The sequence below is a fragment of the Zerene cesonia genome, chromosome 25, assembly GCF_012273895.1.
Source record: "Zerene cesonia ecotype Mississippi chromosome 25, Zerene_cesonia_1.1, whole genome shotgun sequence".
NCBI classification, from domain to species: Eukaryota; Metazoa; Arthropoda; class Insecta; order Lepidoptera; family Pieridae; genus Zerene; species Zerene cesonia.
The window spans coordinates 4,204,628-4,217,411 of NC_052126.1; the positions used below are offsets into that span (position 1 = coordinate 4,204,628).

At 31.3% G+C, this 12,784-nt stretch overlaps 1 protein-coding gene across 1 annotated transcript in view; it reads left to right on the top strand.

Annotated features, from left to right (window-relative positions):
- Positions 1-2,788: 2,788 nt before the first annotated feature.
- Positions 2,789-12,784, top strand: part of LOC119836595 (rho guanine nucleotide exchange factor 28) — a 44,350-nt gene continuing 34,354 nt past the window's right edge. Inside the window, exons 1-2 of the mRNA XM_038361976.1 lie at positions 2,789-3,153; positions 4,025-4,075. Of these exons, the coding sequence (XP_038217904.1) occupies positions 4,033-4,075 (43 nt within the window). The 5' untranslated portion in view covers positions 2,789-3,153; positions 4,025-4,032. The remainder of the gene's footprint in view (positions 3,154-4,024; positions 4,076-12,784) is intronic.

The following is a 12,784-nucleotide window of genomic DNA, read 5'->3' on the forward strand; positions in this document are numbered from 1 at the left end:
GAAAAAAATGAAAAACTCTTAAGGATTTTACTACCAAAAGTAGAATCGAATTATATTTTATATTAAGTATAAAGTATGCTAACAAAAAATAGAATCAATTAAGTTTATCAAACGTGGAAATACTATCATCACAAGACGAAAAATCCCACCAGAACAGTGAGGAAAGAATGGATCTTGAATAAAATAATATAACATTTTATCATGTCATATTACATAACTTCATTATCGATTTTGATATTTTAGACCATTATGGTTTCCTTTAAAAATAATGCTCTCTTTAAACAATATTTGCATAATTAAACAATTTTAATAGTGGCGAAACGTTAAATTTTAGACATCGACAACTTGTATTTTAATATGGAACAGTCATACTACCATAGATATATAGAGATATTTATCTATGCCTCTTATTATAGTTACTTTATAAGATGTAGTGTACTTAACTTTAGTTATTTAAAACATTCCGTCCAGTGTTGTGACTATATTTAACTGTAATGGTGCTTTGAGTTTTTTTTAGTTCAGTGAAAGGTTTATTAAATAAAAATAACGGTTAGTACTAAACTTTATATTTAACATTCTCTCACTATTACATCTTTGATATAAAAAGGATGAAATATTAATAATTGTTTGTTTCGTAGTTTCTTGTCTTGACAAGAAAGACAGATACTACACAATTATGATATGAATAAAAATAAATCCTTTTTCATATTATTTTTGCGAAGTGAGAGATACAGCTATTTGTATGGCTTTCCTGCTCTATCTACAAATTAGGTGTTGCCAGGAGACGCATAAATCATAATACTACTAAACCTTTTTAGAATATGATCTTCACTTTTGTGTCTTATATAATGTAAATAATTAGATATAAATAAAAGTAGGTTACAACGAATGACAAAAAATAATTTGCTTAAAAAAAGCATAAATTTGAAATTTTACTGCAAGTTATTTTTCGTTTTAAACAAAAACTAAGATCGGAATGAATGAGGGATATAAATTATGGTCTAGACCAGACTGGGGTAAAGACTCAAGTGTGTTTTGAAATAGGTTTTCACCACAGAATAGATAAGAGGTGAGAGGTAAGTCAGTGGCTCCGATGATACTTAAATGTATGCATTGCATGTTGTCAAAAACGACAAATATAAACATATTGAAAAATTATACATTGCTTGCTATGCATAGACACCATCTAGTACTAAGCGAATGATCACGCATTGTACTGCGTACATTGCGAGAGTCACGAGTAAATGGTCCAAAAAAAACGACGACACGCGTTCCAATATGAATTAGGAAGTATTTTCTTGCTTTTTTGTAAGAGGTGTGATTTTCACAGAAAATCATAATAGCTTATTAAATATAATAGTGTCCATTGTGTTTTTCAGATGCTCCTTATATTGTATTAATATTAATTAGTTAAGAATTATTTAGTTAAGTTACCTAACAACCAAAGTATTGTTATATTTCACATAAAATTTTCAGTCACTACTTAAGAATTCAAATAATAAAATATATTTTAAATAACTTGTGTGTTTTATTTGAGTGTAATGTCGTTATCTGACATGAACTATCGTACTATCGTTATCTACTTGCTATTTCTAAATTTTTTAGATCCATCGTCTCATTTGAAGAAGTGTAAAAAGGCGATATGCATCTGAGTTTTCTTGTTTGCGATCTGATATACGATTATATGTTGCCTGTTAGTTTTAATTAATTTTGATTAACGGAGTAAGGTTTGAGTAAAAAATGCAACTTTTTTCAAAAATTTCGACTTGCGAAAATTGTACTTTACAGTTTACTAGTGGTCCGCCCCGAGTTCGCACGTGGTACATATATAGCCTAAAACCTTCTGCAATAAATGGGCTATCTAAAACTGAAAGAATTTTTCAAAAGCGGCCAGTAGTTCCTGAGATTAGCGCATTCAAACAAACAAACAAACTCTTCAGCTTTATAATATTAGTATAGATAAGAGGGCTACTTCACGACGAAAATTGATTTCATAGGTATTGATTTTTTTTTTTAATATTCATATGTAGAGTATTTTATTGCGCAATCGCACTTACAATATACACATTCGATTAAACAGTTTCTAATCACCAGCTATTGAAGTATTGAAACCAACGTTACTTTTATATATTTTTTAACTGCAGTTTTGTTTTATTATTCAAGGCAGATTTTCATATTTCATTAATCTAATACATAATTATTTTTAACAAAAACCTAAACCGCCTTCAATTGTCAGAACTAGACTAATTTAGACCATATGCACAGGTTTATAAATAAAAAAAGGATTATAAAAAACGGTACAACTATTAAAAGTTATAAGGTAACAAACACAGAAAGTCCTCCTTTTTTAAAGTCGGTTGAATAAAGATTTTGGGTGTCAAACTGTAAATCCCTGCTTAGGACTTTCATAAAACTTTCCGTTTTTGTTAATTTTTTTTTTTTATATAATATTATAATCAATTTTATTAAGTATTAAGTCTTTTTACTCAATATATTCATGGTATTGCCATAACATACAAAATGTAATTAACTAAGTATGCATTTAGTATGAAATATATCACCGCCATCAACATTAAGCTCAAAGCAGTTAAAAAGCGAAAAAATGAGAATTAAAAAAATTATAAAAGCGTACGGTTCACGACCTTATTTTTTTCCATTTTAATCATAGATAAAAACATAACTGAAATAATAATTTTATTTTGAGCAAAATTTAAACGACTGGCAACACCCATTTTCGGCATTTTTATTTCGATGTCATGTCATGTCAATCAAAATTTTGGAAGTGAAGTCGTCGACATTTCAGAAAAGTTGCAAAGTTTTTAATGAGTTAAACTAAGTTTTAAAAGTTGATAAAAATGTGTTAAATATATTTTAAACATCTAGTATTATGACTAGAATGTGCGAAAAAAGTTTTTATTAAGTTGTGGTGTGTACTAAGTTGTATAACTGTTTATTATTTTGTGTAGGTGGCTATCTATGTGGATCAGTTTGTTCTAATGTGAAAGTGTATTTTCGCATAAAATTTAGATCCCATTGTTCAAACTTTCCGGGTGACTGTTAAGAAAATGTGCCAGTGCCTTGCGTAAGACATCGTCAGGACTCGTAATGCATTGTGCTTGGTAAAACTTTTTAAAACTTCTCGAAACAAATCAGGTAAGTGTATACGAATATTTTCACGTTTTGTAAATAAACATTACTACCGTTTGTGTTTGTGTAACTTTTGTGTTAACATTGACACAATAATTACTATGTAATATTTAAATATCGCATCGTTATTTCAACTTATGATATGTTTCAATCGTCATACGTGAAGTAATAGATACAAGTTTGTTGACAATGAAACATTGAATACTTTTACTACAGTGATTTATAAATAAAAATATTTGACTCCTTGCTTTCTTATTTTTAAGATAGTATATATTCACATCAGGATTTCTACATATATAAAGCAGTGTATTTCTATAAGATAAACTTTGTTGACTTAAAATAAGAATAGTACATTCAATTTTAATAGCTTAGGTTTACCATTCCTGTTATCTCAACAAGGTTTGTTTTTCCAATATATTGAAATAAAAGTGTTTATAATAAAAATAAAAATATAAAAGTCATCCTAAATTAATGGTGTATGTGCAATTTAGTAAGAGAAAAATTAGAAAGAAAAAAGATTTAAATTACTTATAATTAATTTTCAAAAACATGTTCACAATTTTTATTTAATTCATACAAAATTTTAACCACCATTGCATATGTAAAAGCAGACCTGTGAATGTGTTTTCAATCCACTGTTATATCTTTTATTTTTATTTATATATAAAACCCATACAAGTGTAAAAAATCTGCTTCATAACTAGTGGAACAGGATTTATTACCAATAGCAAAATATATATTAATAATAATTTCATTTCATATAAATGAATTATTACAATAGTAAATTTCCATTGTATGGTATGAACGTAAACACAATATGTGTGATTAAAATTTACTAGAGATAATTTAATAAACATGACTATATAATATATTTCAGATTGAAAAATGAATGTGCCATCACAAGATAATATCCGTCTGCTTTCATCGGGTAAGGAGAATTTAATTATTCTAATAATGAAAATACAACAGTTTATATGGATGAGTGGGTTGTTACTCTTAGACATGAAAACCACTGAATAGATTTTGATGATTCTTGGTAGTGATATAGATTCTCTACCAGAATATCATCGGTGCTGATAGCCAAAATGTATGAACCTCTGAAATAGTTAGAAATAAAGCAGGTTCATATGATTTAGGTGTCAGCACCGACCGCCATTGTGAGGTAAGTATAAAACCAGACTAAGCTTTAGAAATTCATACTTGCTTTTGCCAGCGAGTGTAACCAAGTGGCACAACTAGTATATTATAATATTTTTTATATACTATTCGTATAGCTACATAGCCAAACATACATAAGTGAATTTAAAACAAGCTATTTATTTTAATTTACTCATTCCTTGTCTCTTCCATAATAGGCGAAAAAAAAACCATCTCAATAAATACATTTTATTTTAGTTTCAAAACTAGAGTAATTTATGTTCAATTTATAGTTTTTTAAACACAAATAAAAAATCTGCTAAAACAAAAATAAATAATAATACTAGATTAAACTCGATGTTATATATCTAGATATAAGAAAACAAATTTCTAAATGCACTTGAAATGCATAATTACCAAACAAAATTCTTCAAGCTGATTAACCTTATCAAATGCTGATACCTATACAGTATATAATATGTTCTTTAAATGTGTGCCTGTGATGATAAAGAAGGTATTTCAGGAATGCTTCTGTTCATTGTTTGAAATAACCTGATGTCAATATTATTAAAGATAAGAAGCCTAATTATTGATTTACATTTTTATTTGTGTTTTTGATTGCAATCAATATGTTAAGTTTAGGCAGTAGATAGTGTTTGATTACTTAAAAAAGGGTGAGGAATTAAGAAGTACAAATGAAGTCCCATGTCCCGTAGTGGGGTATGGGGTAGATAATGTCCATCTGTTTCACTGATGGATTTTCTTTGTGGATAAGTAGAGGTGGTACCCAGTGTCCCTCGGTTCTATGCTCACATATTAACTGTACCAAGGAGGCGGTCAAGTCTGAGGATTGGGAAAAAAGAAAAATAAATTGTTGCCAGTTCTTGTGCTTTTGTTGCTCCTAGTTAAAAGGTTAATATAAAAAGCGACAGTATATATTTACAAACATTAAAAAAAGTTGGGTGATTCTTATGTGTAAGAGAAACAAGTAACAACTACACAGTCTTTAGAACTTAACAGATTTAAAATATAAGCAATATTGGGAGTGCTCTTAGCTATGTTATATGAAAATCATAATTTTTTAATCACATCTCCCCAAACATGGATATCAAATGCGGTCGCGGTCGCGGTCGGGAATTCTTCTTATTATAATTTAATTTATTTGTTATACAATATTTTCATCTAATTCATTCTTGGTTTTTATTGTCGCTATTGGAGGAGTTATGCTTGCGCTTTTATAATTTACTACTATTTTGCTTCTTAGAACGCGCCAATCTTAGGAACGACTGATCCGATTCAAAAATTTCATCATCGTTGGATATGTACGTGTCCCCTGAATGTTATAAGTTATGTACGTACTACGGATGATGCCGGGGCGAATCACTAGTATGTTATAAATGTGGAAGTTGTAAGGAAGGATGTAGATTGTTACTTTTTAATACAAAAACAGTTGACCTGTGTGAATTGAACATATACTATTTAACTCGATGCTATCGTGGGGAAACCGGCATGTCGAAGAATCACAAGTTCGACGACACGTGACATCTGCCAACCCGCACTTCGCCACGCGTTGGATTATGGCCGGAATCCTCTTAGGGGCCCCTTATCCCTGCAGTGGGAACATATATGGCTATGATGAGTGAAGCCGGAGGCTCCGAGAATACTATTCTCTATGTAATTTCACGGTATTGTCAGTCATTTTGGTTAATATTATTAATTTATTGTAATGATAATTAAGTTCTTACGAAGTATTGTTTTTAATAATCTCGTTACGGCTGCTTTATTCGCTTCTGATGTTGTGAATAATTTTGTATGGACAAAGTTCTATACGTAATATAACATGAGTAACGCGATTTTAGCGATAGTTTTTATATTGCATCTGTTTTACTTGAAAATTCGATTTCACGTCGACGACTTAGTGTTAAGGCAGAAGGACAAGGAAGTCGTAGTAATAGGGTCCCGTTTTAGCATTCGGAAATGGAATTCTAAAACATTATAAGCCAGGTAATTTTATTATGGCCAATTATATGATCTGCCTTGTCTTTAGAAATAAAAAACTTTTTAACGGATTTTAAACGCCCCGTGACCACGCTCGCTGTTAAGTGTTCGAAACGTCGGCTTAATAATATAATGAATAAATCGCGTTTAAAATCCCTTAAAAAGTTTTTAGTTTCTAAATGTATAATACTCGCGTAAAATCAAACAAAGAAAAATACTGCCTTGTCTTGCTAGACTGAAAGTCTGAGGCTATAAGATTTTTTCCCCACCGGGTAACGAAACCCACATCTTTCGGTTCTACGCTCATATATTTTCCGTTACACCTAGCCGCTCCATTTTGTAAGCATGGATTTTGCATAGTATGAACCTAACATAGACAGACGTCGAAATTCGTTCGATGAACCCACTCCCAATTTATGGAGACAGTTATAGCTGTATAAATGTAGTTAGTTTACTGCGCGGCAGTGCACTCGATGACTTATATACTGCACTGCTGCGCATATTGGGAAACACGATCGATCGAGACTGGCGACCATTTTGTGAAATACCTATATACCTAAATGTGGCTACCTCAGTCTACAGTCTAGCCCTGCCGAATCAGTTTAAATTTTCACACAATAAAAAAATTTCACACAGCATGATCTTGATTCATACGTCGTTATGACTGTAATATGACTTGGGCTGACTTTTTAAGAACTACCTTCATTGAATTTTAAAAATTTTAATTCAAATTGTCAGAAAAATACCGAATTGAATGGGATCACATGGGAGGCACCAGCTTTGATATAAAAAAAAAGCATCATCAAAATCGGTTCATCCAGTCGAAAGTTCTGAAGTATCAAACACATAAATTCAGTCGAATGGAGAACCTTCTCCTGTTTTCCACTCGGTTGAAAATGTTTATAAATGATCATGATGATCACGATCACGATAGCTTACATTTTTAGAAGAGATAGCTTCAGTCATAAATGAATATTAAGTTATTCCCTGATTTATTTCGTTTCCAGAGAAAAATGCTTTTATATAAATAAAGTATTTCTAGATGCGAAAATATAAAAGCTACAAATTTGGAGGCAGTCCCAATAAAGCCCTATTTATTCTCATTTCATCGAAAGAGGTGCCGAATGGGTATACATTGCGTATTCAAATAGTTATGAATATTTCATAAGCTAATAGAGGTTTTCCCATCCAAATGAGTGTCTAGTCAGAGTCTCTAGTTATACTGAGGTTGTTTTCAGCCTGTAACGACTTGGGCAGATCAATATCGCGCAGGCGCCTTCACCAAGCCCTGCACAAAGGGAAGGCGACTGCCTCTCCGAGCAGGCCGCACCAAACTAAAAATTAAACAAATATCCAAAACGCCTTCCAAATTTAAATAAAACCGCTTAAAATACTTTTTTATAAAACCGCGATGTGCCATTGACAATAAATTTCGAATTTCGAATTTTGCTTGCGGAGGTCGGATATGTGCGGGGGATTGTTTCGAAAAAAAAAGTGGCACAAAGGACTGATATTAGATTAGTTGGCAGGAAAAATGTGAACAACCGGGTCTCGGTATGTATGTACTTGTAGAGTTTACTTGTTGCGCTTTCTTAGATGTGCTCGCCGTATTACGTAATGCGACATTTTAAATGGTCCACAGTGCACCGTAAAATGGTGATTGCAGTAAAGGGCCAGAATTAGCTTAGTCATCGGGAATGTTTGTTATCATGTATATAACTATCTTTTAAGAGCGTATTTCATAGAATTTTATGTGTACTATGCCTACTTAATGCTTAATAACAATTTATATACATATAAATGCCGTTTAGTTGCAAATAACTTGTGTTTTCTAATAAAGTAATGATTTACAGTTACAGAAAGTTCTTATTAATATTATTATCTCTTTAACTATGAAGTACATTTTTAAACTTTAAATTTGGCAATGATTACAAAATGGTGGATGCGGATTTGTAATGGATGCCGTATGGATTTAAGTAGTTATCTTATATTGATGATTATGAACGAAAACTACTCTGATAGCATAATAACTTCGTAGTAAAAAGCTTCAGTAGATATTTATAAAGGTTTATTTCACATTAAAATTTTTCAATATGTAACCTATGTTTATTTTACCACAGCCAAAAATATTTAGTTAAAGATCTTTTTAAAGAAAGTAAACGCCTTTATGAAATCCTTATTTATTTCAATAACGAAGAATAATTCAACGGTCAAATGCGTCAATTAAAAACGAATAGAGATCTCTTAATGACCTATGATTCTATAGTTGTATACTGCCTATTGGACGCTTGTCCCCAGCTTCTTTGTTCGTTATTGCGTTTATTATTTATTTTTATTTTATTCATAATAAATATTATAAAAAGTAAGAAATAAACTGTTGCTTTGTAATTATTTAATATATAAAGTATTTAGGGCGATTTCTTCAATTATTTTTCAATTAGAAACCTACATCGTCATAGTAGAATATAGGCTATATTTTTTTTTCTATCCCAGGTCAACTCGGATAAAGCCAGGACATGTGATTTATATAAAAAAAAAATAATTATAATATGTCCAATTTTCAGTATTTTTATATATTCGGTTTCACCCTCAAAATTGAATTAAGTTCTACCAATTCAAAACAAAATCAAATTCAACACACTAAGTTGTGTGTGTAAAAGGTTCCACTTAATGGCGTATCATTAAAACGCTATTAAATATCGCTTTATGAACAATGAATCATGGCGACCATTTTATATGTTATCCCTTATGTAGGTACCTTTGTGTAATATATATATAGATACTTTTTATTGAATCAGATCCGAAAACTAGAAAGCTGAAAATTTTTCTTTCTTTTTACGCGCTGCTGCTCTGAGGAACTCCTTTTGATTGATTTGAAACATTCTTTTACCGCCGAATATGTATGTGATCCTTAAGCGCTAAAGGTTGCATGCGTAGTATACATACTACGCATGCAACCCAAAACAATGGGATAGTACACTATCCCATTGTTTTTGAAAATATAGGAGAGTAAAGGACCCAAAAATCGGAAAAATAAGTAGTCTACACTAAAGAAGCACTATTACATGTAAATAATTAATTTAAAGTACGATAAGGTACCTTTTTTATGTTCAAACAAAATCATACTATTAAACATTTTTTAATATTTTTATGCTATTAGAATGCATAAACTTAAAAATCAGTTCGATAGTAATATAATAGTTTAAGATATATGTAGATCAACTCACATTTCCCCCTTCAATATAAACGAAATCGACAAAGTGCCTTAATTATGTTAATTTGGACTTAATAGGCTCATATACGAGCCTTGGAAAAAAAAAAACCAAGATCATACAACCCTTTTGAGGTTATTCCCTATAAATATATTATAACTATCAATCGATGAATTGTGGTAGCTGAACGTTAACGTACTAATTAAAATGCAATATCATAATTCGATCGCGGTGTGCGCATTGCACAGTTTTGAAATCCAATAACGTTAGATCGTGTGTCGTGTGTCGAGATACATCGGGTTCCCATAAGAAAAACTTCGCATTGTACAACCGTGGTGATTATGAGATATTTTCGACGAAAAGAAATAATAATTGATTGCTCAATTCGTTCTGCATGAACCGAATGTATGGATAAACGGTTACATTTGAGAAAAACAGCAAGGAATTCTAATTCTAGTTTGATTTATAAGTCTTTTAGGGTTGTCAAAGCCAAAGCAGTCGTGAAATTATTTAGATTGACGCTTAATGCACAAAAATTAGTCAAGTGCCAGGCGGACTCTCGCCACTAAAGATTCCGAACAAATAATTAATAAATTCTAAACATAAAGTAATTTATGATAATACATACCATAAAAACCATTTTGAAATAAATCAATAGACAGTCGTTGAGACTGAAGGCACAAAATATTAATAAAACTAATTAGGTATTTAACGTTTTTATAAGTAAAGTATATAGATGTACAATGGCAGCTCCGGAAGCCGATATCCTTTACTTTCTACGTATCCTGTAATTCCATCCTATAGCAGAATGAATTCGTATAGTGCGATAATAACTTTGAGAATATTTTTATATCGGATAACTCATATGTTGATTATATTTTCTACCATACAGGCAGGATAAAAATAAGATATTGTTCCACTATAATGCAGTTGATCAGGTATTCTTTCTCAGTGTCTTATTTATATCGCGTAGAGTGCGGTTTAAAAATATAAACTCAAATGGTGTTAAGCCTTTAACATAGCTGATGTCACATAATATGGATATAGGAGGCTTTAAATAACCTTTCCCCGTCGTGCAAGTGGCTGGTAAATTGCTGAGTTTACTACACCTCACAATTATGTCGGGCTAAAGATGGCTCTTAATGTGAAGGATATAAGGTGGAAGTTTGAAAAGTCAATCATCTCGTCTTGCCCCGATTTAAATTACGAACAATATTCATATGCTCCGTCAAGTCATGTTTCCATCATATGTTCCACACACAAATGAAACAGCATTGATAACCGTTGACAAGGCAATACGGTGGAAATAAAACCCTCGCCTCGAAGCTTAATAGAACACTCCTGATGAATGCTGACAGCTATTTCATTTCCATCCGCGCTGCGCGAATGTCAGACGCTTCCTCATCTCCCGATTGTTGAATGTAAAGAGGGTTCAAATGTCCGCTGGGGAGACGCGAATGGTATGCGAAAATTGTGAACGTCCCTCGTTATTTTATGATCTTTTATCACTGCGCTTTGAAATGTGACTCAAGTTAGTTTGGTCTATTGTAAGAGGCAACGTAGTTTTGATCATAGCGAGCGATGTAGTTTCTTTACAATAAGAATTGGATCTAAGTATTTATGTTTATAAAAATGTTAATTAAATATGCATAGATATATTGTGATTGAAAAAGTTGATACTAAAATTTACAACGGGTTATGTGGTTGCAGACGTATACTAACCAGCTCCAGTGGTCCCTACACTAACGGAACACTAGGGTTTTGGTCGGTAACACATGACTCCTTTCCCCGGAGTACACTCCAAAAACCCCCCTTGGCTTTACGTGTCGGTTTATAGCAGTACTTATTCCAAGGTGTGAAAGTGCTGGCGCTAGGCACCCTTTATAGCTCTCTCTTTTTATCACACGGGAATATTTAATGTAAATTTTGATAGGGTTACGAGTTAATTTTTGGTTTACGCTGAGAATTTTTCGATGTAGAACATCGAAAAAATTCTAAAAAATTGATCTATTGAATGCAGATACACGGAATGCAAATCTTTGTCTTTAAATGAATAAAGAATTTATATTTATCAAAAATATGTTTTTCTTAGAATAAATAAATATATTCTCTTAACGAAAGTTCTCTTAAAGCTCGAATCAACGTTAAAGCATAAGTTTTATTAATGATATACACGTACGGCCATGTAATATTACATAAACCACATCCCCTTCATCCCCATTAGTTTTTACATCCGACGTTGCCTTGACCAGAAAAGTAGGTCACCAGATGATTACATTTCCTGCAACCAGGGAAATGTTATATGTCTCTGTTCCTGTGAATTTTTAATATTCAATTTGCGAAGCTCTAAGGAATTGGTTTCAGAGCTTGTGTTATAAATTAGATTCGCATTACTATTTATTATTATTATAAAGGGAGACGTTGCTGCTAGAATTGCATTTAAGTATATTTTTTAATTATTGATACTTTTCTACGATGACGTTAATTATGCATAGGTTGGTTTAATTATTTCACATTTCATCTATATTGTAGCACTCAATGTAATATATACTACATTGCATGGAAAATTTTTATTAATTAATATTTTAAATATTATATTTCTTTGTAATAATCTACGCAAGTTTAATAAATTAAAATAACAAGTTTAGGAAAATTTTGAGATGACATTAACTGTGCGATAGCAACTATCTGGATTATATATCCAGCATATTGTTTTATTTTTTTTTATCAATTTCGTTTAATTTTTGTAGTTTTTTATCAAAGCTACATGATCTGGTAAATGAGTTAAGAAATTAAAGATTTTTAAACGTCACCACGCTCGCTGTAAAGTTTTCGAAACGTCGGGTTAATAATATAATGAATAAATCGCGTTTAAAATCCGTTTACAAGTTTTTAATTTCTATATGTATAATACTCGCGTAAAGTCAAACACAAGAAAATACTATGATTACGTTTTTTTAAGTTATGTAGTAGCTATAGATATGGATTTATAGATTGAATCTTAGCCAAGTCGGTATATATCGTAATTAGATTACAGCGATCAGGTCAATAGGGCTCGTTTGCGAGGTCGGGCTTATCGGAAAACTTGGCTTAATTGAATACGTTATTTAGCTAGATAATGCTCTGTTTGTTTTGGTAATTAATTACTATTTGGACTGTTTTTAATTTGTAATAGGCGTTTACAAATGATATTTAATCAAGTTTTGGAGCAACGGAAAACAATAGTTCGATAATTTTTTTAAAAGTGTTGTTTTTAAAAGTGTGTAGAAACTAGACAATAGTATAAAAAA